The sequence below is a fragment of the Vigna radiata genome, chromosome 7, assembly GCF_000741045.1.
Source record: "Vigna radiata var. radiata cultivar VC1973A chromosome 7, Vradiata_ver6, whole genome shotgun sequence".
NCBI lineage: Eukaryota > Viridiplantae > Streptophyta > Magnoliopsida > Fabales > Fabaceae > Vigna > Vigna radiata.
In genome coordinates, this window is record NC_028357.1 from 3331403 (window position 1) to 3357951 (window position 26549).

At 36.4% G+C, this 26549-nt stretch overlaps 4 protein-coding genes across 6 annotated transcripts in view; 2 read left to right on the forward strand and 2 right to left on the reverse strand.

Annotated features, from left to right (window-relative positions):
* The first annotated feature begins 410 nt into the window (after positions 1 to 410).
* LOC106767568 (glutamate receptor 3.6) lies at positions 411 to 4359 on the forward strand. Its single transcript, XM_014652490.2, has 6 exons — positions 411 to 974; positions 1094 to 2439; positions 2537 to 2814; positions 2913 to 2944; positions 3291 to 3697; positions 3803 to 4359. Exons 1-6 carry the CDS (start codon positions 689 to 691, stop codon positions 4187 to 4189), a joined length of 2736 nt encoding a protein of 911 aa, XP_014507976.1. The 5' UTR covers positions 411 to 688; the 3' UTR covers positions 4190 to 4359.
* An 8233-nt stretch (positions 4360 to 12592) lies between these two features.
* Positions 12593 to 17741, forward strand: LOC106769094 (glutamate receptor 3.6-like). Of its 3 annotated transcripts, none has more exons than XM_014654566.2 (8): positions 12593 to 12724; positions 13018 to 13082; positions 13427 to 13732; positions 13858 to 15212; positions 15290 to 15567; positions 15729 to 15760; positions 15865 to 16271; positions 17000 to 17741. In XM_014654566.2, exons 3-8 carry the CDS (start codon positions 13465 to 13467, stop codon positions 17477 to 17479), a joined length of 2820 nt encoding a protein of 939 aa, XP_014510052.1. In that variant the 5' UTR covers positions 12593 to 12724; positions 13018 to 13082; positions 13427 to 13464; the 3' UTR covers positions 17480 to 17741. The 3 variants fall into 3 exon arrangements, with proteins under 3 accessions (XP_014510052.1, XP_014510051.1, XP_014510050.1); XM_014654565.2 differs by having other exon boundaries at positions 12605 to 12855; XM_014654564.2 differs by having other exon boundaries at positions 12605 to 13082.
* Positions 17742 to 18351: 610 nt separating this feature from the next.
* The window catches only part of LOC106769385 (serine/threonine-protein kinase/endoribonuclease IRE1a), a gene marked incomplete at its 5' end in the record, with an annotated part of 55773 nt that continues 47575 nt past the window's right edge, over positions 18352 to 26549 (reverse strand). The window contains 1 exon segment of the mRNA XM_014654991.2: positions 18352 to 18717. Coding sequence (XP_014510477.1) covers positions 18574 to 18717 — 144 coding nt within the window.
* On the reverse strand, positions 24701 to 26025 carry LOC111241986. The gene has a single exon (XM_022782856.1). It carries the CDS (start codon positions 25453 to 25455, stop codon positions 24853 to 24855), a length of 603 nt encoding a protein of 200 aa, XP_022638577.1. The 5' UTR covers positions 25456 to 26025; the 3' UTR covers positions 24701 to 24852.

Consider the following 26549-nt stretch of genomic DNA (forward strand, 5'->3'; position numbering starts at 1 on the left):
TGTGGAAATATTAAAAGTTTGATATATGATAAGCATGAAAAAGCCATAAGTATCTTATATTTGTAATCTTATTTGGTTTATATTTTGTATTTTGATATTTGAATATAATTATACGTATAATTTATTATGATCCTAATATAAAAATTGTTAGTGTAATCTTAAATAACTCTAATATAATGATCAAGTGTTATACTTGAACAACAATAATGCAAGTAAGATATAGCCTTGGAGAGATGTAGATAAAGGGAAGCTACTTATGTTAATGTTAATTTATGACGTGTATTTTCTTTTGCTTGATACTAATTACGAGATGTTTTAATTAGTAGAAAATTCAAGTAATATGGGTTGTTATATTTTTTATAACAGAGCAAGTTGAGCCTTAGTGATACGTGGGAAGTGGGTGTTATATTTCTCTTCGTTGGTTGTGTTTGTTTTGGCTATAGTTGTGACTGCTCTGTGTGTGTGTTTTCTGAACTTGTTGCCTTACCCGACACCATTCAAGTTTATTCCCTTGTTGAGGAGAACCACAAGATTACGAGGCACCAAACACCTGATGCATGATCCCCTTCCTATAAAAGCATTAACGCCATGCCCACTTGGGAACAGCAAGGATATTCCATGTACTTTCTTTTCTTTTAGATGCACAAATACTAAAATGTACTAAGATTTTTGCTTTATTTTCCCCATCATGTTCCCAGTAAAATATAACATGAGCAAAGTTTGGGTTCTTGCCCTTCTCATCCTCTATAGTGCCTTTCCCTCAAAAGGAACCGCCATTGTTTCTACAAGATCAAGTGCCGTTAATATTGGGGCAATTTTATCTTTCGACTCTATTGTTGGAAGAGTGGCTAAAGTTGCCATGCAAGCAGCAGTTGATGATGTAAATTCCAATCCAACCATTCTCAACGGAACTAAGCTTAATATCTCAATGTTTGACACCAAATTATCCACTGGATTCCTGGGAATCATCGCTTGTACGTTCTTCTCGTACACATCATACTTCTCCACTTCACCCTTTTTTACGTTTTCCCACATAAACATATTTCTAAATCACTATCTTAGAGTTTTTTTTTTTTTTTTTTTTTTATTGCAGCACTGAGGTTGATGGCGAGTGACACTGTGGCCATAATTGGTCCCCAGTACTCGGTCATGGCACATGTGATTTCACACATAGCAAATGAGATGCAAGTGCCTCTACTTTCATTTGCTGCGACAGACCCTACACTGACCTCAATGCAGTTCCCATATTTTGTGAGGACCACGCAAAGTGATCTGCATCAGATGGCTGCTGTGGCAGAACTTGTTGATCACTTTCAATGGAGAGATGTCATAGCCATTTTCGTAGATGATGACCATGGAAGAAACGGAGTGGCTGCCTTAGGAGATAAGCTGGCAGAGAAACAAGGTAAAATATCACACAAAGTGCCCTTTAGGCCGTGTAATATAACCCGAGAAGAAATAAACAGTGCATTAGTTAAGGTAGCAGCATTAATGGAATCAAGAGTAATAATCCTTCATATATACCCTTCTTTTGGTTTAGAAGTACTTCATGTGGCTCAATCACTTGGCATGATGCAAAGTGGTTATGTGTGGATAGCCACAGATTGGCTAACCACACTATTAGATTCCGACCCATCCCTGTTCACATCTTCAGCCATGAATGACATCCAAGGTGTTGTCACCTTGCGCATGCATACGCCAGATTCAGACATAAAGGACAAATTTATTTCTAGATGGACCAAACTGATCAAGAAAGAAAATCCTAATCAGGATCCTTTTGGATTAAACATATTTGGTCTTTACGCGTATGATACTGTTTGGGCACTGGCTTATGCACTTGATGCACTTTCAAAGGATGGAGGAACTTTGTCGTTTTCAAATGATTCTAGTGTAATTAACATGTTAACTGGGGACATCCTTCACCTAGATGCTATGAGGGTCTTCGTCAATGGTAGCATGTTGCATAAAAAGATTTTAGAGTTGAACACGAGTGGTTTAACGGGCCAGATGATCTTTGACTCAGATGGAAATTTAATGCATCCATCGTATGAAATCATTAATGTGATAGGCAGTGGAATTAGGAGGATTGGTTATTGGTCTGATACCTCTGGCCTCCACACCGAAGAAGCTCCTATTCATTCCAATTCTAGTGAAAGACTATATGATGTCATCTGGCCAGGTCAAACAACTCAAACACCACGCGGTTGGAGTCTTGCCAGCAATGGAAGACAGTTGAGAATTGGGGTGATAGTTAGAGTTACATTCCCCGAGATTGTGTCAAGAATTGAGGGTACCAATAAGCTTAGTGGTTTTTGCATAGATGTGTTTACTGCTGCAATGAACTTGTTGCCTTACCCGACACCATTCGAGTTTATTCCATTTGGTGATGGTAAAACCAACCCGTCCCATTCAGACTTTCTTCACATGGTCACAATTGGTGTGAGTATTCAAGTTTTCTTAATTTATCATCTTTTTTGCATCATGTTACTTTGTTAGTTTTAAATTCCTTCATTGGAATTGCTTCTTTTATGTGTAGGCGTTCGATGGTGTGGTGGGGGACATGACCATCAGTACAAGCCGAGCAAAGATAGTGGATTTTACACAGCCATATATTAACTCTGGGCTAGTTGTTGTGGCACCTGTCAAGAAGTTGAAATCCAGTGCTTGGGCTTTTCTCAGACCATTCACTCCAATGATGTGGTCTGTGACAGGAGTGTTCCTCTTGGTGGTGGGAGCTGTCGTGTGGACTTTAGAGCGTGGTACAAACGATCAATTTAGAGGCCCCGCAAGAAGACAAATTGTCACCATTATCTGGTAACTATGTTTGCAAGACAGTTTATCTGGTAACTTTGATTGGTTCATCGTATGTCACTTGCATACTCTTGCTGAATCTTATTCATTTATCTCTGCAGGTTTAGCTTCTCAACCCTATTTTCTACGCAGAGTAAGTGGTTGGAGAATTCCTTTAGCTTGCTGCTTTCCTCTTGTAGAGAACAGAAACTCAATTTTTGACAAACTCCGAAGAAACATTCCTTCTAAAAGCTTGGTGCTATTACCTGGAAGCACATGAATGATTTAACATCCAACAAATTTTCTGACAAATTGTCTTTTCCACTGTTAAGAGTGGATATAAAAAATTCTATTTAACTGTGAAGATGGACTGCCAGAATCCAACTCATGATCCTATTTTTTTAATGCTTTAATAACATATCAATAACAAATCTTGAAGGTGAAAATCAGTGTAGTAAATTCAAGTTTTACTACATCTAACGAGGTTCCCTTGTATGCAGAAGAGAAGACTGTGAGCACTCTTGGTCGTTTCGTATTAATCATATGGCTGTTTGTGGTTTTGATACTTAACTCAAGTTATACTGCAAGCCTCACCTCCATCCTAACTGTGGAACACCTTTCATCCCAAGTCAAGGGAATTGAAAGCTTAATAGCAAATAATGAACCCGTTGGTTACGTGAAGGATACATTTATTGAAAATTATATAACTGCGGAACTACACATGGACAGATCCAGGCTTGTTCCTCTGAACTCCATGTTAGAATATGAAAAGGCCTTAAAAGATGGACCAGGTGGTGGTGGTGTTGCTGCAATAATAGATGAACGTGCATGCATGGAGCTCTTCCTAGCAACCAGATGTGAATATAGTATTGTTGGTAAAGAGTTCACCAAGAGTGGATGGGGTTTTGTAAGTATAAATCCATTTATCTTTCTGTATAGTTCATATTTCAACTTGTGATAAATATGATGATGTTTTACATTTACTTGAACATGTTTTAAATGTTGCATACAGGGCTTCCCAAGGGAATCTCCCCTAGCAGTTGACATGTCAACTGCCATCCTAAAACTATCAGAGAGTGGTGATCTTCAGAGAATTCATGATAAATGGCTAACAGGAATGGCTTGCAGCTCAGAAGGAGCAAAAGAAAGCATTGATCGACTTGAGCTGAAAAGCTTTTGGGGGCTTTACTTGCTGAGTGGCATAGCCTGCTTCATTGGTCTCCTTTGCTATGTCATTAGATTGATCTACCGTTTTAACAGGCACTCTAACAGTAACCTTGAAGGCTCATCATTCTCTTCTCATCTTCGATCCTTCCTTTCCTTTGCTAATGAAAAAGAAGCAGGACAAAAGGACAACTGCCCTTGTACAAAGGTAGTAGTGCATGAAGATGGATCTTAAGGTAATTAAAAAATGCAGTAACAAAACTTGTATCACTTGAACAAATACCTGCAATCGTATCTACATCGATCCTTCTAAAGAACCTTAGCTTTTGGTACTAAACGAGCCATGACAGTTAGCAATGTCATCAATATTGTCTTCTACTGTGAAAATTTACTTGATAAGAAGAAATACGACAATTTTTCAACATTTTTTTTAATGTTTTAATCCAAATATGAGTTTAAAGGTGACAACATTTTATTATTATTTTTATATCATCCCAATTAATCTTCTCGGAAAAACCCATGAATTCCTGTATCGAAACATTATGGGAAAACAAGTTTGGGTCTAATATAGATTTGTCCTCTTGCATGCATGCCAAACAATGGTCATAATTGTTAACTCCTCTATGACTATGAAAAATATTCAACACAAGTCCAAAATATTTCAAAGAGTTGTTTTCTTTCTCCTTCTTTTTCCGGCCAAAAATTTCCAAATTCTCTCCGACAACACTTGTTGGCTTCATTTGATTCAAACTTCGAAGTTTGAAACGTTTCCTCAAGTGATGTTTCAAAGTATTTGTATTTCCGTATAAAACATAATGTAAGTCTTTTTCTCTTATATTCAATTGAAAAATTTGTATATTTCATTTTAATGGAAATAAGTGTTAGTTACAAACAAAGTTGTATCTCAGATAAAACACGAGATGGATGAGTTTATATGTATAAAATATCTTCAATTGATTAGAAATATTTTAAACTAGTAACAAAAGCAAAAATATATATATATATATATATATATATATATATATATATATATATATATATATATATATATATATATATGGAACTTTGCTCTATTCCATCTAAAATAGGACACACTATCATTGTCACCTTTTGGGAATAAACAACCAACCTCCTTAGTTTTTGTCCGTATGCTTTCAAATTGATGAATTAGTCTTCAAGAAACATTTGGATTTTTTAATTTAATATTTTTAATCACATTTTTTATTGTTACAAAATAAAAAAAATACTACATTTTATTAACTTTAGAAAATAATTTATTAATTAAGAAATATAAAGACTAAAATCAAATTTATCAGGGTTAAAAAAACATGTTTTTCATTTTTTTTATTTTTAAAAACAAACTATTCAAACCACCATATATAATACCTATTTTTACCTCTTTTCTCTATCCTCTTGCTTGACTCCAGCTTCTCTCTCTTTTTCATAATTTGTAACTCTCATTTAATAACTGTGTGTTCCATATATATTTTTCTTAATTCTATTATTTATCTTATATTATAGCTAAAGATACGTATTCCATAAAAAAAATGGATTAATTATAAATCTATTTTTAGATTCAATAGAAGTTCTTCTGGTGCTGTACTTCAATGTTGTCCATCATATTTAGATTAAGTATGCTTAATTATTTAATTAAGACTGATTATAATATATACAATGGGTTGAATCCAATTCTTGAATATATTAATCGATTGGTGGCATATTCTCTCTATCTTAGGAAATGCCTACTGCGTGTCCATCTAATTAATAATTATTGATAAAAGGAATAAAGTATTACAAAAGTATTTTTTATTTCATCGATTACAATAAAATATCTAATGATACTTCATTGGCACATTTTTCAGCACACTTTTCTAAGTTGGAAGTTGCTGGATTCGATGCCATTGTGAGCACAAAAGAAAGCCACCCAAAATGGGCACTCTGCCCCCAACAATTGTCTTTAGAAAGGATTGAGTTTTCAAAGTATAACAAAATAAAGTAGCAAAATGTGGATAAACATAAACCCACAATCGTTGGTATGGTAACTGTTATATATGTATATGGATCACTATTGGTTGATTATTACGGACCAACTAACTTAACAGTTTGACTTCTCGGCCTCAAATTATTACGATTTTTCAGTTTTCACAGTTCGATTTCGATCTTTCAACCTTATTGTCTATCGACTTTATAATTTTGATAGTTTAGTTTTTTTCGGCCTCTACTTTATTTAGCTTAGTAGTCTCTACTTTATTTAGCTTAGTAGTCTTCACATATTAATCGATTTTATTCTCAAAATATTGGCTTCATCTTGTTAGGCTTAATCTCTCGATTTACTAAGTCAATCAAGGTCAGTTAAGGAAGAGTTCACCTAAGTGAATCCCTTTTGTGCCCTTTAAGTGATTGAAGCTCATCTAATAAATACACAACAAAACACACAATTAATTGTTAAGGATGAGTTTCAACTTAGGAATCCTCCCGACCGGGTTACAACATTCAGTTTACATGAGTTTAGGTACTCAGACTTTAACGTACCAAAAGATCAAATCCAAATCCCTTCGTAAATTATTTAATACTCAGGTTTGGATGGTCTGTGTATTGTATGTGTATCATGACCATTGATCGACCACTATGAGCCGATCGCCTGGACTGACCTATCTAGGCCAACCAACCTTGGCCAATCACCCTTTAGTTGAACTATAGGCAGATCACCCATGGTCGACCACCCTCGGTCGACCATCCTGGCCAAACGGTATGGTTGACCAATTACCAAATGAAAGTTAGATTAACACAAATGATAATCACGAATCAAACTATTATTGTTTATTAATATATGATTGGGTCATGATTAAGCCAACAAATAGGTAAAAGTTCATTACAACTATTATAAATAAAGCTTTAAAGTATGACTTTCAAATATATGAACAACACATGCATCATCGTAGCTAATGCTTTTCCATTTTGTCACATATTGACTTTAACATTACCTTTTGTAGGTCATCCAAAAAGTTTGGACACACAAGAGACTCTTCAAACCGAACAACATTTGGATTTGAAAATGATCAGTTGAAGACCAACCAATTGGCATAAAAATCACTCACACTGTGTTCGTTTGAGAGAAAAATACTATTCACAGTCATAAGCGCGGATGGATTTGAGAGATGGCTCTTGTTTTCATGCCACGATTTGCACTGATTTGCAATGAATTAAATCAGCTGATTTGCATGATACTAGTGTTCAACTCATCTTTCTAATTTGAGAGGATTTAAGCTGATTTAGTGTATAAATACTTATATGCCCCTGCACGAAAATTGAAATTCCAACATATGCCCCTGTACGAAAATTGAAACTCCAACAAGGTTTATTTTGCAGCAGTAATACCATTTGTATGTTTTGCAGGTTTTATTTTATTCCATTATAATTTTTTTAATATTTAAAAATTAATTTTAATTATTATTAATTAATTTCCTCTCTTTATTAACATTTATACATTTAAATATAACATTAAAAAATAATATTTTATATCATTTTAATAACTAGGGGCATTTTAGTAATCTTTAATTTCTATCAATTAAACTAATTTTTTAAATTTGTCACATTAATCAAATCCTACACTAATTCTCACCAACTTTACTCTCAAATCCAATCTCAATTATTCACAAATTCACTCAAAAAAACAACAAAAAGAATTACCCTAAAATCCACTCAAATCCATTCAAATCATCTCTCCCAAATCATCTCCCACAAATCCTTTGAAAAGAAGACAGTCTCAGAGTTCGATCAATTGATGTGAAGACGTGCGTGATTTATCTCGAAACATTAACTAGTTTATTCAAACATGAAAACATCAACTTAGATATTAGTTTTAGCATTGAATGTCAGAATTAAAAAAAAAATAATACTGGTAGTTTTATGTATTTTATGATTTCGTAACATTTGAATATTTGGATAAAGAATATAAAATAAAAAAAAGTGAAAAATTAATTTATATTCTGAGTTGAGATGATAGCTACTTTAATGTTTAAGAAAGTAAAAGATGAAAAATAAATAAATGTTTAAAATATTTTTTTTAAGTCGGAATTATTTAATGTGATTTTTTAATTTTTTAAAGTAGTTTTTATATTTGTTAGAAAAATCAATGTAATCTCTTTCAATAAATTAATGTTGATAATATTTGAAAGGTGGAAAGATGATTATGTAAATGATATATAGTATTATTTAGTATGATTGAGTTAACTAAAGTAGTACCGATATCAATAATTGTTTTTATCGAATTTAATCGAGTTTGATCTGAAATAAATTGAGTTATTAGTTAACGAGTATCTAAGACTCTCATGCTTAAGTCAATAACAAATATTTTGTTAATACGAAAATAAAGAAAGAATATTGATAGAATATACTTCATAAACTTAAAATATAACATATATAATTTTACCTTAAACTGATTCTATTTGTATTATTTATCAAATAAGAATATTTCACTTTTTCTGCAAGTTGATATTAATATATGCGTCTAACTTTATCATTTCATCCTCCCTTTCACTTTCAGTCTTGAAGATGAGGCAATCATTTCTTCTTCTTACATCATTTCAGATCTTCATATTATTATATCTTGGCATAAATTTTCCTCTTCAATCTGCAAACAAAATGAGATATCTTTAATGTTTGTACGTCCAATAATTTCTAACAATATTAAGAAATAATGACAATAATTATTAATATTGCACACATTTTCTTAAAAAAATTCAGTTGACGATAATAAATTGTATAAAAAATGATTAAGTATAGATGTTTCTTTTTTTCAAAACATTTTTTCTATTATATAATTTTCAGTGCATGCATGTTGTTTTAACTTTTACCGCCCTCATTCTCGTTATACATAATCCAAATAAAAATGGAGATGTTGGAAAGCTCCGTGTAGATGTTGCCTTAATTAAGTGACAAACTTATTAAAATAAAAATTATTGCTAGATGTAAGTTTTTAATTTTTTTTTTCAATTTCCAAAAATGAAGTTATATATTTTTGTTTAAACACTTTCATTTTAAAACTAAAATGATTTATTTTGTCAGGATGCTCATTTTTTAAATGATTCTTTCTTTTTTTGTTAAATTTTAAATGTGGTGAACTCAAAGTTGTTTCCCATTGATCATCATTGTCTTGACTTTGTTTGATCACGTTTCCATTTTCATTGACAAATATGTAAAGGAGTTGATCACCTCAAATACGTGTCGAACTAAGTGAGGAAACTATATCTATCACCAGAAAAAGTACAGTATACTATTTAGGTAGTTTTGAATATTTATTATATTTCTCAAATATATCGTTTTAATTTATCTGAATTCATTTATCTTTTAATCATATACATGTGTATAGTTGTTAGTGTTTAATGAAGGATAATAATCAAAACATTTGTTTATATATATTTTTTCTAGTTTATGTCATCTTCAATTTCCACAATGAAGTTCTATTAGGTTTTTTATATTCTAATTTTAAATTATACGGATGGATATATGTCAAAAACACTTTAACGCTCAAATCAGTAATATAGTCGATCAGTTGTTATAGTAAAATCTTAAATTTACAATAAATATAATCACCTATTTTTTTAAATCAAACTTATATTTATAGGTTTCGATATGAGCTTGTGATTAACATAATCATAATCATGGGCCAATATCTAGTAAGTACATTTTATCAGTAAACTTGATTATGGATGATACTTAAGGTTTTCTAGAGTTTGTGATTGTTCGATCATCCTAGGGGTTTGGCCAAACGGGTATCATAGAACATTCCTAGGCCAACCAGACGATAGCTAATCACATGGTCGTATGGTACACAAGCTCTCTAAGCTCGAGCTAGAAGTAATTGGCATTGGGGTTTGACATTGGCTTCCTTTGGTGGGGTTGGCCATTTGCGTTGAAGGTTCATGTTTGGCTTAGGAAGATTGCCTCTGCTTAGCTGTTCTTGAAATGCGGCTAAGGATGGTCATTGGCAGGAAGAGACATGCATCGCTTCGTGTTTCGCCCTTGGAGAAGTCGTAGAGACGCGTAATCTGGACTGTCAAATGCGGTCAGATCTAACGGTGAATGACCTTTGATAGTTATCACCTATTTTCCTATAAATAGGGGTGGGATTTCCTCGTCATGTTCACAATTTTTCCTTATTTGATTGGCATACCATGCGATTATTCCTTCATTTTAGGTAATAAAATGCTAATTGTTTAGTTGTCTTTGTCTGAGAAGTCATCGCAAAGGGGCAGTAAGGGGTTCGATGTCAATGACTCGCGATTCTCAACTCCAAGCTCTGTGTCTTCCTCGATCTTAGAGACAACTAAGCAGGATAGTGGCTCGACTGACAGCTCGAGCAATGTAGATAGTGATAAGGTCATGCATGGGCTCACGGTCACTTTGTACTTTGGGGGGTAGAGGTTGACGCCCGAATGAAGGGAAGAAGTACCATGGGCCATTCCGGTGATAGCCTGGGCATCCCGCTAACTGGGTTAGTTTGTCACCTACTTTCGCACGAGGAGGAACTTAAAGAATTGGCCTGGACGGATTTGTATTATGCGGAATGAAAAGGATGTTGAACTGATTAGACTAACAGTTTGTAAAGGGAACAAATGGGTTTATCACAGGAAATGGAGCAGTAGAGAGGATTTTTTCTTCACGTACACTTTTTCCTTTGTCCAAATGTATGTTCGAATTCCCTTTGTTGGAATTTCCACATCGACTAGAGATAAAACCAATTTAGAGTATATAAGTGAGTGCAAATATCACCTTACAAGCCAGTTTTGTGGGGTTGAGTTAGACTTAAAGTCCACTTCTTAATACCCTTCACCAACTTTCAGGCGGTCGTGTTGAAGGAATTTAACTTGGCTCCTAACTAGCTGCATCTAAATAGCTGAGTGTGTATGTAAGCATTAATAGTGATAGGCACACTAACCCCTACCCTGACCATCTTCCTCCATTACTTTCGTGGCCGACCGATCGCCAAACAAGGTTGGGTTTCCTTAATCTCTATGGAGGGAAAATGGATGTTCAAATCGTATGTTGCCACTTTCAAGGGATTTAAGACGAAATATTTCAAGGTAGTAATAAAGGAGGTTGGTCGGTCGAAATTTTTTTGCAGAGGCTAGGCGTCCCAAGTTCCCCTTATATTGGACGAAGAATCCCTAGAAGGTAACCTCTTGGCCAAGGTCCTCTATGACGCTGACTTAAGACTGATGCGATCAGAGTGCCTCAGATATGAGGACCTCAACATTGAGGCGTTTGGTATGATGTTTCCTTTTGTGAAACTTGTTAGGTGATTGGTCTTAACTTGACTAAGTTTTTGGTTTTCTTTCAGTTATCACGTTCGCCCCTACGTAGAAGAAGAATCTTTTCAAGGAGGTTGTTGTTGCTACTAAATTGAAGAAGGGGCATCAAGGCCCTAGAGCCAAGAGATCCCCGCTTGGCTTCCTCCAGCCAAGCAACTAACATCCTCGAGAAGTCCAATCGTCTTCGGGACATTCCTTGCGGAGGAACTCCTTGAGCGGCTCCAACTATTGTGGAGCTTGACCAACCCTCCCACTCTTTGTGGTTCCCCTCCACCTTAACCAGATAAGGGGAAGAAGAGGTCACACAAGGAGGGTGAGAAATCATCCTCCCACAAGAGGAGTTGTAGAAAGGGCAACACTCCCCGTCCTCTGGCCAATAGGATATTTGGTACAAAGTTTCAACTTAGTCGCAAGCTCTCTTTCCACATAAACACTAACAAGAGAACTTTGCTTGATCAGTTGAGCGAGAAGGAGATGCGAACGCGACCTTGGAATTGTTCGCCCGGGCCTCCATACTAAATTAATACTTGACCAACTATGTTAAAACCTATATTTGTTGTTTGTTGGTCATATTGTTTCATCCGTTATTGAACCATTCGTTTCTCATACTCAAAACGTATATATCTCAACGTAAGGGGATACGTTGGAACTCTCACATTGACTAGACATAAAATCAAGTTATAATATATAAGTGAGTGTATATTTCATTTTACAAAGCCGTTTTTTGGATTTCAATTAAGATTAAAATTTAATTCTTAACAATAATTAAAACACCTACTTTATATATAAATATATAAATTATATATATATATATATATATATATATATATATATTAATGTTATAATAATTTATATATTTATAATAACGTACAAATAAAATAATTTTAAAAATTATTAGAGAAAAAAGCCAATAAAACGTGAGAATTTTATTCTGTTAAAGAAACGTCTTTGTAATAAATTTGTAAAAGTATTTGCCTTGAAGAATTTTTTCACACATGATGTAGATTTTTGTTGGATTGAAGTGATGTCCCGTAGGAAAGTCACTGTCCCGTTTCTGAAAGCAGTGAGACTCTGTACAGTACACCCATTAGCGGGGCCCACGAGTCATTACCATTAATCATATGCCAGAGTGGTACCATTATTCCGTTTACCTTTCACATATAGCAACATTAAATTTCATTATCGTAACAATTACTAACTATTTTTTAACAAATTATTAAGAAATTATAAGAATTATCGTACAACTGAAGATATCTCATGAAACACAACACGTGGATATAAAAACACATGTAAAATGCGATATCCGACCATAAATTTTTTCACTAAAACTGTGTCATTAATTACATGGAGAGTAATTGACACCAATCTCAGCAGAAGTCTTACCTTTCTCTCTGTCTTTCCCGTTTCATGAGGTGGGAGTGGTAGCAGGAACGGGAACAGGAACATGAACAAGAGAGGTATTTGAATGGAATGAGGAGGTTGTCCTGTGAGAACTTTCCTTAAGATATTTTGTCCCGATTGTCTTTTTGGCTTTATGCTAGAAAGTTAAGTAAAGGAAAAAGTAATATCATAGGAATAACATCCTCAGGTGAAATACCGTTCAACTTTATGAACATTATTTTCACTCTCTCCCACAGCTCAATTTTCTTTTAAGATCTATCATCCATGGTCTCACCTTAAAGTTTATTTCTTTTGTTGTTGGATACATGTAAAGTTTATATTTTTATTTCCAAATTGAATCAAACGTCAGGTTTTCTGGACTCTCGTTTGCTGCTAAATATAGATACCGGCTACCATCTTGGGAATCAAACTCAGGTAAACTGGTCCCTTTGATTAAAGTTCTGTTATTCGCATGCTTTTACTTATCCTTGCAATAAGTTACCTTTTTGCTTTAATGGGTGATACTTTATTGTTGTCTTCTTTCCCTTTCATGGTTGCTTTTGAGATGTGCGTTGCAACTCTGTGCTTGTGTTTTTGTTTTGGGTTACTTGACCTGGGACCAACTTTGCGTGCCAAATAAGTTTTTGATTGAGAAGTGCGGTTCATTCTTAATGTTTTGAAAGCCACAGTTTTGGGCACGAATGCTTAGCTTTTTACTTTATAAGTATCTCCCCTTTTTTAATTCTCTGAAGATGGTGCTTTACTTGTTTGTTGAGCAGTTTGATTGATACTGGCTTCGCAAAAGGCAACCGCAACTATGACTAGAGTTGAGATTATGGTGTTGATGGTTCTCTTTGAAGGGTTATTTTCAGCTGGAGCTGTATCAGATAATTCCACAATACCTGCTTTGGTAAACATTGGAGTTCTCTATTCTTTCAATACCAGTGTTGGTAAAATGGTCAAAACTGCTGTAGAAGCGGCGGTTGAAGATGTAAATTCTGACCCATCTATTCTTGCTCAAACTAAGTTGAAGCTCTCAATGCAAGAAGATACCAAATACAGAGGATTTTTGAGCATTGCTGAGGGTATGTCGGAATATCCCCATTTTTTCTGTTTGTAAAAACTTAAAAGCATCTTTTTCTGTTAGACAAGTTAGTTCAAAGTTTGGCAGATTATAATTCTTGTTTGACATAAACTATGTGCGATACAGCCTTGCAGCTCATGGCGACACAAACTGTGGCTATAATTGGCCCCCAGACCTCTACAACAGCTCATGTCATATCTCATATAGCAAATGAGCTCCAAGTTCCTCTGCTATCATTTACAGCCACTGACCCTACCCTTTCTTCTCTTCAATTCCCATTCTTTATTAGAACTGCTTTTAGTGACGTCTATGAGATGACTGCAATAGCAGACCTTGTTAACTACTTTCAATGGAGAGAGGTTATTGCAGTTTATGGTGACGATGACCATGGGAGGAATGGAATTGGTGCATTAGGGGATAAGCTTGCCGAGAGGCGTTGCAAGATTTCATTTAAAGCACCTATGACTCCTGAGGCAACTAGAGAGGAGATTACTGATGTACTTGTTCAGGTGGCCCTTGCAGAATCCCGGGTTATAGTTCTTCACACAAGTACTGCTTGGGGTCCAAAAGTCTTAAGTGTGGCAAAGTCTCTGGGGATGATGGAAAATGGTTATGTCTGGATAACAACTACTTTTCTGTCTACTTGGCTGGATATACGTAGTCCCCTATCTCCAGATGCAACCAATGACATGCAAGGGGTCATTGCACTGCGTATGTATGTACCAGATTCAAAGCTCAAAAGATGGTTTATTTCTAGGTGGACAAACATGACTACTTCTGGAAAGAATGGTAATGACACCCTTGGTTTGAGTACTTATGGTATCTTTGCATATGATACTGTTTTTGCTCTTGCTCATGCACTTGATGCATTTTTCAAACGAGGGAATCAAATTACATTTTCACATGATCCAAAGTTATCTCAAATACGTGGAGACAACATGCATCTTGATGCTGTGAAGATCTTTAACGAAGGAAATCTGCTGCGTAAACATATTTATGAGGTTAATATGACTGGAGTATCAGGCCTGTTCAAGTATGATTCTGATGGAAATCTTGTTAATCCAGCTTATGAAATCATCAATGTGATTGGAACAGGAACACGGAGGATTGGTTATTGGTCTAATTACACTGGATTATCCGTTGCTCCTCCAGAAACACTTTATTCAAAGCCACCCAATCGATCCAGTGCAAGCCAAAATCTACTCCCTGTGTTTTGGCCAGGAGAAACAACCCAAAAGCCCCGTGGTTGGGTTTTTCCAAACAATGGAAGGATGTTAAAAATTGGAGTGCCAAAAAGGGTTAGTTACCGGGATTTTGTCTCTCAAGTACAAGGCACTGACATGTTCAAGGGATTCTGCATTGATGTATTTCTTTCTGCAGTGAACTTGTTGCCCTATGCTGTCCCCTATAAATTTGTTTCATATGGGGATGGTGACAGAAATCCTAGTAATACTGAACTTGTCCGTCTTATAACAGCGGATGTGAGTATCATTGCAATTACTTTAGGAGTTTGGATGTTTTATGGGTACTTCTGAGATCAGTTTTTCTTTGCATACAGGTTTTTGATGCTGCAGTAGGTGACATTACAATTACAACAGAAAGAACAAAGATGGTGGATTTTACTCAGCCATATATTGAGTCTGGTCTGGTGGTAGTAGCATCAGTTAAGAAGACGGATTCCAATGCTTGGGCATTTTTTAAACCATTTACGCCAATGATGTGGGCTGTCACAGCTATCTTTTTTCTATTAGTGGGAGCTGTTGTTTGGATTTTAGAGCATAGACTGAATGATGATTTTAGGGGAACTCCCAAACAGCAAATGGTCACAATTTTGTGGTATGGGAATCTGGTCTTTCTCTCTCCCTTTCTCAAGCTCACCATATTGAATCTGCTGTATATGTTGCTGATGAATAATTTATCAACGTTACTTTTTTACTCTGCATCAACTTATGGCTTTGGATATGTTTGTAACTTCTATCCATGTGTTTATTTGACAGGTTTAGTTTTTCAACCATGTTCTTCGCTCACAGTAAGTGCCAATTTTTTGTCTTCTGTGATATATATTGGTCCTAATCCCGAGTATAAGTGGTGACTACATTGGGTTTATGAAATACTCTTTTGTGTACTATGTAGGGGAAAATACAGTGAGCACTCTTGGTCGCTTTGTGCTGCTTATATGGTTATTTGTAGTTCTAATTATTAACTCAAGTTATACAGCTAGTCTGACATCAATCCTCACGGTGCAACAACTTTCTTCACCTGTTAAAGGCATTGACAGTTTAATAAATAGCAAAGAGCCTATTGGCTACTTGCAGGGTTCATTTACTCGAACTTATTTGATTGAAGAAATTGGTATTGATGAATCCAGACTGGTTCCTCTGAAAACACCGGAAGAAACTGCAACAGCTCTAAAAAATGGTCCCCAGAAGGGTGGTGTTGCTGCATATGTTGATGAGCGTGCTTACATAGAACTTTTCCTTTCAAGCCGTTGCGAATTTAGCATTGTAGGTCAAGAGTTCACCCGAAATGGTTGGGGATTCGTAAGTATCTCCTTACCAATAGTCCAAATTTTCTTTATTTTTTTGCCTTCACAGTGAACTTTGGAATGTGCCACACTGTTCTCTTTGTTTTCTGTTCATCTCTACCTAAAGGAAGCGTACATGCATTTTTCTCTTGACTATTCTGGTTGAAATTTTGTTCTGCTTTAAACATTGTTCTTTAACTCAGTCAATCATGAAGCACTGGGGAAAAGGGATTGAATGATTTATCTGTACTAAATACACATAATAAATACTTCACTGCCAAATCATAATGTACAAGCTTGCTCCTGACTCCTCATTTTTGTGGTTTAACAGAAATGCTTCTGTGCCAGAGTCTAAAATAAATATCCTACATTGTAATATATTCATGTCTTAGTTAAGATATATCCTAATAGACGTAGCTACTGTTCAGTGTTTTCAGAAATTTCCTCCCATGTTTGTTGTTATTCAGCAACTTTTCTAAGTCAACTCAAGAATAACTTCATGTTTTAGTCCTTGTTCTTTGAAACCTGTAACCTTGCAACAAAGAACTGTAACCATTCAGGTGAGGTCATGGAACCTTTAGTTGATTAGCTGGAGCATAGTCGCTTACCTATGAACTCAGATTAGCTAAATTGTTCTAGTTTCGGCAGAAAAAATTGGCAGGAAGTTACCTTTTCTAATTTCATGTTTTGTTAGCATTGTAATCTCCACCTTGATTAATGTTCGTTGCCCTTCATTTTTCTTAGGCCTTTCCACGGGACTCACCGTTAGCAGTTGATCTTTCAACTGCCATATTGGAGTTGGCAGAGAACGGAGACTTACAAAGGATCCATGACAAATGGCTTTTGAGCAGTGCCTGCTTATCACAAGGTGCAAAGCTTGAAGTGGACAGACTCAAGCTGAAAAGCTTCTGGGGCCTCTATCTGGTGTGTGGATTGGCATGTGTGCTTGCTCTTCTCATATATGTTGTTCAGACCATGAGACAGTACTCCAAGCACGGCCCAGAGGAACTTGAGTCTTCTGGCCATGGGTCAGGATCTTCACGTCTGCGCACATTCCTTTCCTTTGTAGATGAAAAGGAAGAGATTGTTAAGAACCGTGTGAAGAGAAAGAAAATAGAGGGCATGTCCTACAGGAGCACAAGAGAAGTAGGATCATCCATCAACTCCAACAAAGGATTTTCTCAGGCATCATCATACAGAATTGATTCAGCTACTGAAATCTAACTGTTGCATACTTGTTTGCTCCTCATAATTTTGTAGCTTCTTGTACTAACGCCTTGTTCATCAATCACTCTTCATCCCCCGTTGCAACTGCTGGCTTCCTACATTTTTGTGGTTTTCTTTTTTAGTACATATAATTGTAAGATATATCAATTTGTGTGGGACTATCTAAGCGTGGGAACAAGTTGGCTTTGCAATTGTTGTTTGTACTGATAGTTTTTTAGGATACATAATAATTAATGAAATCATTTCATTTTTATTTATAGTGCAATAGACCAATTGTTGGCTTTCATTCATTAGCATATTAGCTGCTCTTAGATAACATTTGTCTATAAGAATGTTGCATGTCATATGAATACACAAAACCTTGGGGTGTTGCTTCCTACACCCTATCAGTTTATTTTATTTCCACTTTTCCTTATTTGAAAGTTACATCCGAAAACTGTAATCTGAAAATAGAAAACATATTCCGGAATTTTGTTTCCGGAAAAGAAAAATGTGTTACCTCTTCCGGAATCTTCTTTCTAAAAAAAGGTGTTTTCCCTTTCATAATCCATTTTCTAATCAACCACATACTCTTTATGGGATCCATTATCCAGATCACACCACTGCATCTTCCCAAATGCTTCAAATAAAACTTCCAAGGGTGGAAACAGAATTAAATAAACTGACAGTTGACATCTTCCCTACATAAAGAAAATGAATGTTTCCTCTTGCACCCCATCACAGACTTCCGGAATTTTTGTTACAAAATTTTTTATCTGGAAATTTTTTTGAATTAGTTTAGTTTGTTCCAGAAAGCAAAATCCGGTTTGATACGTGTAGGAAGAAATTTGATGCATAACCCTCAATTAGAATGGATATATAGATCAATCCTGGGTGAGTAAACATAAAACATTCTGACCCTAGTTGTCTCAGTTAAATTCATTACAATCTTTATTATGCCATCTTAGAGATTAAAGATAATTTTGATTAGCTTGCACTCTTTTAACTTAAGAGACAAGTAACTTTAGGTTGGACCAATACACGTATATATACATTATTACATTTATAAAATATCAACATAAACAGCTTCATGCTGAAGCCATGCCAAAGCCCTAATCAACACATCTAAAATATCTTTGGAAACATTCTTCCTCCTTGCAATAATGCAGTATAACTTTATACACCTCAATCAAGAGTCTTGGATATCTATTTGCAAAATATTCGTAGAATCCTTCGGGAACAGGTCCTACAAGTTCCTGAAAAATCAATAAGAAATCAGAAGCCATATCATGTCCTAAAGAGTAAATATATCCAACTTATGCACGTCTTTTTATCCTCTAATTATTTGGTATCCTTGAAACTTATGCTTAGAAGATTATAAACACCTCATAAATTAACAAAGATGCAAGTTGAAATTTTATATATTAGAGAATATTATCAGCACATTAAAAATCAAATAGGAGCTCATACAATTTCAGTGAACAGTGCTATAACATGACGAGATCTTTGGTTCATAGGATGTCTCAAACAACAACTTTATTTGTTCAAGATGGAAAAATCAAGAACAATTGTTCAAGATGGCAGAATCAAGAACAACTTGTGCAGAATTCAACAACACTATTGATGACCTTAAGAATATTGGTCTAAAGCTAGAAGATGAAGATAAGGCTGTCATTTTTCTGAATGCTCTTACCAAAACCTGTGAGTATTTTAAAGATGCTTTGCTCTATGGAAAAGATAAGTTGATTACTTTGAAAGAAGTTGTAACATCAATTCGAACCAAAGAGTTCCAAAAGCTCCAAGATTCAAAGGCAACGGAGGAGGTTTCATCAGGTCTAACAACCATGAAAGGAAAAGGAAAGAAAACAGAGGGTAAATGAAAAAAGAAAAAACTAGAGAACAAGAAACAAGTTTGGAGTTTCAAGTGCCAAAAGGTTGGTCATTTCAACATACATTGGCCAGAGAAATGTAAAGCACTCTGATGAAAGAAACAACTAATGTTGATAAGGCCTCCAAGGAATATGAATCACTTGGTGTTATGGTGACTTCATATAAAGATTCTCAGAAAAATTGGGTCATGGACTTAGGTTGCACATACCATGTGTCCGATGATGGATTTCTTTGAGAATCTTAAACAAAAGGAGTATGGAATTGTACTTCTTGGCAATAACAAGGCCTGCAGAGTGTAGGGTTTGGGATCAATAAGCCTTAGAATGTTTGACAACCATGAAATAGTGTTGTAAGGTGTGAGATATGTTCCTGAACTGAAGAGGAATTTGATTTCCATAAACCCATTTGATCTTATGGAATATTCCATGAAGGTTAAGAATGGAATAATGAAGGTATCCACTGGAGATGTTGTCATAGCCAAGGGCAGAAGAAGTAATGGATTATACATCATAGAAGGATCCACAATTATTGCACATGCCTCAGTTGCGAGTCAGACAATGGAAGACAAAACCATATTATGGCACTTAAGGATGGGTCACATTAGGAGAAAGGCTTGGTAGAATTGGAAAAGCAAATCTTGCTAATAGGTGAAAAACTTCAAAGGCTGGATTTTTGTGATCAATGTGTCTTAGGGAAATCATATAAGGTGAAGTTTGGAACAGGTAAGCATACTTCAAACCGATCCTTTGAATATGCACATGCTTATTTGTGGGGCCACAAGAACACAAACCCATGGTGGAGGAGCATATTTGCTCAGCATCATTGATGACTTTTCAAGAAGGTTATGAATTTACATTTTAAGGAACAAATATGAGACATTGCAAAAGTTCAAGGAATGACATAGATTGAAAATCAACAGGAATCCAAGCTAAAGGTTCTAAGAACAGATAATGGTTTAGAGTTTGTCTCAGAAGAATTCCATAGTTTATGCAAGACCCAAGGAATCAAGAGACACAGGACTGTTGTTTGTACCTCTTAATAGAATGGTTTTATAGAAAGGATGAACTGAACTATCCTTGAAAGGTTAGATGTACGCTTCTTGGAGCGGGTTTGTCCAATGCATTTTAGGGAGAGGTTGCAAACACAGTAGTGTATTTGATCAACAGGAGCCCTTATCTGTTCTCGATTAGAAAACACCAGTGGAGGTTAGAGTGGAAAGTTGTTTGATTACTCTAACCTGAGGGTGTTTAGTTCTTTGGCTTTTGCTCGTGTTGTGAAGAGTATCTTCCTTGGATATGTTGAAGGAGTCCAAGGTTACAGACTGTGGAAGTTAGATCCAAAACCATCAAAATTGATCATTAGCAAGGATGTAACTTTTGATGAGACAAGGATGGCAACTCACTCTGAAAATTCAGAATGCAAAAAGGAGAAGACTCACATTGAGGTTGGGCATTCAACTAGTAATTTGCAAAAGGATTTTTTCTTTCAAATTCAGATGAAATACCAGAAGATATTAGACATTCAAGGGGGTCTGATCATGCCATTGGATATTACCAGCTTGTTTGAGATAGAGAAAGAATGGTCTCTAAGCCAACCAGAAGGTTTGGGGATTTGCTATGCCTTAAGTGTAGCTGAAGAACTTGAAAGCTCAGAAGAACCTAGGAACTTCAGGAAGGCACATGAAAGCAATAAAAGACAGCTTTGGCAATGTGCTATTGTTAGGAAATGGAGAATGTATGAGAAGAAGGAAGCATTAGTAGCCTAACTGCTTAGCAGTTAGGAAATTTTAGTCCTATGAGGGAGGTTAGGCTCTCATTGATTGCTTGTACATTGTATCTTGTTCGTGTGACTTGAAGTTGAGAGAAAAATGAAAACTCTTATATTTTGATTAACATCAACTAATACAACTTACTACTGTATATATAGAAGACAGTAGTTCTGAAAAGTAAAGGGCAGGAAGCCCCTAACAAAAACCCTAACAAATATATTAATAATAAACTAAAGACATTATACTTCAACACTCCCCCTCAAGCTAGAGCATATAGATCATATGCTCCAAGCTTGGAACATATAAATTGAATTCTAGGCCCCCTTAGAGATTTGGTCAGAATGTCTGCGAGTTGTTCATTAGAGTTAATAAACTCAGTAACCAGATCCTTTGACAATAACTTCTCTCCGATAAAATGACAATCAATCTCTATGTGTTTTGTTCTTTCATGAAACACTGGATTGGAGGCAATGTGAAGGGCGGCTTGATTGTCACAGTACAACTTCATCTGCTCATTTTCACAAAATTTCAACTCTTTGAAGGAGTTGTCTAATCCACACAAGTTCACATGTAGTTAAAGCCATAGATCGATACTCAGCTTCAGCACTAGATCGAGCAACAACACTTTGTTTCTTACTTTTCCAAGATACAAGGTTCCCTCCAAGTAAAACACAATATCCCGAGGTAGATCTTCTGTCAATTGGACAACCAGCCCAATCTGCATCACAATATCCCTCAACACGAGTGCTTCCCTTGTCCTCATACAACAATCCCTGTCCTGGGTTCCCTTTTACATATCTGAGAATGTGAATCACTGCATTCCAATGATCAACATGTGGATTTTGCATAAATTAACTCACAACTCCCACCGGATAAGAAAGATCAGGTCTTGTTATGGTAAGATAGATGAGTTTTCCAACAAGCCTTCTATATCTCTCTGGGTCTGAGAAAAGTTCACCTTGGTCTTTCATTAACTTTTGATTTGAGTCCATAGGACTATCAATGGGCTTGCAATTTGTCAGGCCTGTTTCCTCCAAAATATCAAGAGCATATTTTCTTTGTGAAATGATGACACCATCCTTTGATTGTGCCACTTAAATACCAAGAAAATATTTTAGCCGACCCAAATCTTTGGTTTGAAAGTGGTTGAACAAATGATTCTTTAATTGAGCAATTCCAATGATGTCATTTCCTGTAATGACAATATCATCAACATAGACCATAAGATAAACACATTTATCAGGAGAAGAGTGATTATAAAATACTGAATGATCCGCCTCACATCTTTTCAATCCAAAATTCTGCACAACCCGACTAAATTTACCAAACCAAGCTCAAGGTGATTGCTTCAAACCATAGAGGGAACGATGTAATTTACAAACTAACCCAGACTCCCCCTGAGCAACAAATCCAGGAGGTTGCTCCATGTATATCTCTTCTTCTAGATCACCATGAAGAAAGGCATTTTTAATGTCCAACTGGTAAAAGGGCCAATGACGAATGGCAGCCATAACAAGCAAAATACAAACAGTATTGGTTTTAGCCACAGGAGAAAAGGTATCACAATAGTCGAGGCCATAGACTTGAGTGTATCCCTTAGTTACCGGACGAGCTTTGAGACGATCAACTGCACCAGTAGGACCAACCTTAATAGCATAGACCCATCTACAACCAACAGGCTTCTTACCAAGAGGAAGAGGAACAAGGTCCCAAGTGCCATTGTGTTCAAGTGCCTGCATTTCATCAATCATGGCTTGTCGCCATCCAGGATGACCAAGTGCCTCAAGAACATTATTAGGAACCTTAATGGAAGATAAGGAAGAAACAAAGGAGAAATATGGAGGAGACAAACGATGATAACTCAAAAAATTATAAATAGGATAAGGATTACGAGTAGAGCGAATACCTTTCTGGAGGGCAATAGGCCAATTATTATCTGAGTCAAGAGAGGGTGAAGAGGATGAGGGATCCATGGTTTAGGAATCTGATGGAGGAGGATCTAAGTCTTGAGGATCTTCAGTGTTTGGAGTTCGAGATTGTGTCCAACGCTGATATGTGAGAAGAGGAGGAGGAACAATGTCATTTCCAGTTTGAGTTTGAGGTAAAGAAGCAGGAGTAACCAAGGGATCACATGATGGTAGAGGAAGCATTTGTTGAACAATTGAACGATCCTCCATGGAGGACAAGAAAAAAGGTGTATCTTCAAAGAATGTCACATCAGGACAATAACATTTATATCCTTTCTGAAGGCGAGAGTGTCCTAAAAAAACACACTTAATAGCTTTTGCAGAGAGTTTATCAAGACCTGGAGAAACATTATGAACAAAACAAGTACACCCAAATATACGAGGAAAGACATGGTAAAGAGGGTCATTTGGAAAAATGATAGAGTGAGGGACTTTATTCTCAAGAGAGGACGAAGGCATCCTATTGATTAGAAAACAGACAGTAAGAACTACATCACCCCAATGATGAACAGGAACATTAGTATTCAACATTAGGGAGCGTGCAGTTTCAATGAGATGCCTATTCTTTCTCTCTGCAATGCCATTTTGTTGTGGAGTGTGGGGACATGTTGACTGGTGTAAAATTCATGGGGAAGATAAGAATGAAGAAAATGCTGTAGAAAAGTATTCCTTAGCATTATCACTTCTGAGGATTTTAATTATCTTCCCAAATTGGTTCTTAATTTCATTAAAAAAAGACACAAATATTGCCAAAAGTTCAGATCTCTCTTTCATTAAATAAACCCAAGTACATCGAGAAAATTCATCAATGAAGGTTACAAAATAATTAAAACCAAAAGAAGTAACACGACTTGGTCCCCAAATATCAGAGTGAATAGTTGAAAAAGCAAAATTACAACGCGTCTCAAACTTTTTAGGATAGGAAGATCTAACATGTTTTCCTAACTGACAAGACTCACAATCTAAGACTTGAATGTGTTTGAGACTTGGAACCATCATCTTCAACTTGGATAAGCTTGGGCGACCCAACCGATCATGCAAAAGTTTTGGGGATGGAGTTGTGAAACAGGAAACTGAGGAGTTAGGTTTCAAGAAATAAAGTCCTCGTGACTCATGTCCTTCTCCAATCAGACGACCCGTACCATGTTCCTGTATAACAAAGGAATTAGCAGAAAAGGTTACAAAACAATTTAAGGAACGAGTCAATCGACTCAAAGAGATTAAATTGTAAGGACAATGAGGAATATACAAAACAAAATTCAATTTTAGTGAAGATAGGGAAACTGTGCCAATCCCCTAAGATGCAACTTTGGATCCATTGACAACAGTAATGAAATGAGTTTTCGGAGAGGACATGGAAGAAATTGAAGGGATGTTACCAGAGATATGATCTGAGGCACCTGAGTCAAGAATCCATGGACTATGACCTTCCACAGATTGAGAGATGCAGGCAGTTGACACATTTGACATTGAGGAGGATTGGCCAAGATTAGAAGATTTTTCAGTCTTGTACCTCAAAAACTCTTGGTACTCTTCATCAGAAATTTTAGTTTCTGAATTATCAGATTTAGACCCATGAGCAACTTTGTCTGGAAAGCCATGCAAGGAATAACATTTATCTTGGGTATGACCCATTCTCTTACAATATGAGCATTGAGGACGTCTACTTCGACCACCACGTCCTCCTCGATTGCTCCTACCTCCTCCTCTTCCTCACGGTGTCACCATTGCTGATGTTTCAATAACATCATTTAAATTCTCTTCCTTTACCAATGTATCCGAAGGAGTCGAGTAACTAAGCCATCCATCGACGGGATTTGATCACCAGCTAAAACTTGATCACATACATGATCAAAATCAGAGTGTAAACTTTTCAGGATTAGGACCATGTAGAACTTGTCAAGCTTTTTGTTGAGATTTTCTAATGAGTCAGCTACAAAGAAGTTCTTTAACTCTTCTACCGTAGCCCGAGCTTTTGCAACATGAGAAACCATATCATGGTTGACTTGTTTGAGAAAAGTTGCTCTTTGGGTTGCATCAAAAAGACGTTGTACATCATTAGCAAAAATGTCTTGGGCCCTTTTCCAAAAAGAGGAGCATGTCTTATAGGGTCTCAAGATATCTAGAACCTCTTGCTCAACTGATTGCCACAAAACAGCACATAATTGAAAGTCTAATTTTTGCCACTGAGATTTTTCTTCTTCTAGGACCATAGAAATATCTTGTTCAAGGTGATCATGGTGTCCTTGACCAAGAAACCACAACTCCACACTAGAGGACCATGATAAATAATTTTTCCAATTCAGTTTTGCAGATGTAATGATAGGGGTAGCAGATAAAGAGGAATTACTTCCAGTAGAAGAAGCCATTTTAAAACTGAGAGAAGAAATAGGACCTAGGGTTTCATAATACGTAAGGAGAAAACCCTAGGTATGAGCCCAAGCCAACGAAACAGAGAAACAGGAACCAAAACACACTCCAGAAGCTACGGCGAGACTTTCTGCGGCGACACGTTCTGCGGCGACACGGTGAAGCTCCGACCACAGGAAGGCGGCGCGTGCAGAATACGCGCTCGAGACTGGCCGAAAAGAAGCGGCGCGTGACAGCAGGTGCGGTGGTTTCAGAGGACGAGACCACCAGGGTTGGGTTGCGCTTCTCAAGGCGCACCTAACCCTTGACTTTGCCGGAGAAAGCGACGGCAGACGGTGGCGGCGAAGGCAGAGGACGGCGACGCGACGACGGCGAACAGCGGAAATGACAGGGAGATGATGCCGCCGACGATAGAGGAAGAAGACAAAGAGTCTGGCTCTTGATACCAACTTGAAGTTGAGAGAAAAATGAAAACTCTTATATCTTGATTAACATCAACTAATACAACTTACTATTGTATATATAGAAGACAGTAGTTCTGAAAAGTAAAGGACGGGAAGCCCCTAACAAAAACCCTAACAAATATATTAATAATAAACTAAAGACATTATACTTCAACAGTGTGTGTTAGAAATATTATATTTAGTTTATATTTATCTCTTATCTTTAGTTAGTTTGTTTATATTTCTTATTTAGTTTGTTTATATTTCTTATTTGGATTTTGGGCTTAGCCCATATTTCTTCTATTATAAATAAAGGACCCTATGTGTATATTCAACACAAGGGACATTTCCCCTCATCTCTTTCACTATTTCATATGGTATCTAGAGCTTAAGTTCTGATCCAGCCTCTTCCATGGTCGTAGCCTCCACAGCAGCCATCGCTACCACCGCCGGAGCCTCCGCCGTCGCCGGAACCTCGCCGGAACCTCGTCGGAGCCGTCGCCGGAGTTCTTGAATCGACCGGTGACCACTCCATCCGAATCGCCTCCTCGCCCTCTTTCTGGATCTATGGTCATTGCATCAATCGGAGCACGTTGAATTTTTAGGGTTTCCCCCTCTCCATGGCCTCTTCCTCGTCTACAACCACCTCT

What these genes read in the sequence shown, in the direction of transcription:
- LOC106767568 (XM_014652490.2), top strand. Translation starts at nt 689, where the DNA reads ATGTTCCCAGTAAAATATAACATGAGCAAAGTTTGGGTTCTTGCCCTT. An exon ending in ATTCCTGGGAATCATCGCTT is followed by an intron (nt 975 to 1,093) that starts GTACGTTCTTCT and finishes TTTTTATTGCAG; the next exon opens with CACTGAGGTTGATGGCGAGT. An exon ending in AACCCTATTTTCTACGCAGA is followed by an intron (nt 2,945 to 3,290) that starts GTAAGTGGTTGG and finishes CCTTGTATGCAG; the next exon opens with AAGAGAAGACTGTGAGCACT.
- LOC106769094 (XM_014654566.2), top strand. Translation starts at nt 13,465, where the DNA reads ATGACTAGAGTTGAGATTATGGTGTTGATGGTTCTCTTTGAAGGGTTA. An exon ending in TCCGTCTTATAACAGCGGAT is followed by an intron (nt 15,213 to 15,289) that starts GTGAGTATCATT and finishes CTTTGCATACAG; the next exon opens with GTTTTTGATGCTGCAGTAGG. An exon ending in CAAATGGTCACAATTTTGTG is followed by an intron (nt 15,568 to 15,728) that starts GTATGGGAATCT and finishes TTTATTTGACAG; the next exon opens with GTTTAGTTTTTCAACCATGT.
- LOC111241986 (XM_022782856.1), bottom strand. Translation starts at nt 25,455, where the DNA reads ATGGCTTCTTCTACTGGAAGTAATTCCTCTTTATCTGCTACCCCTATC.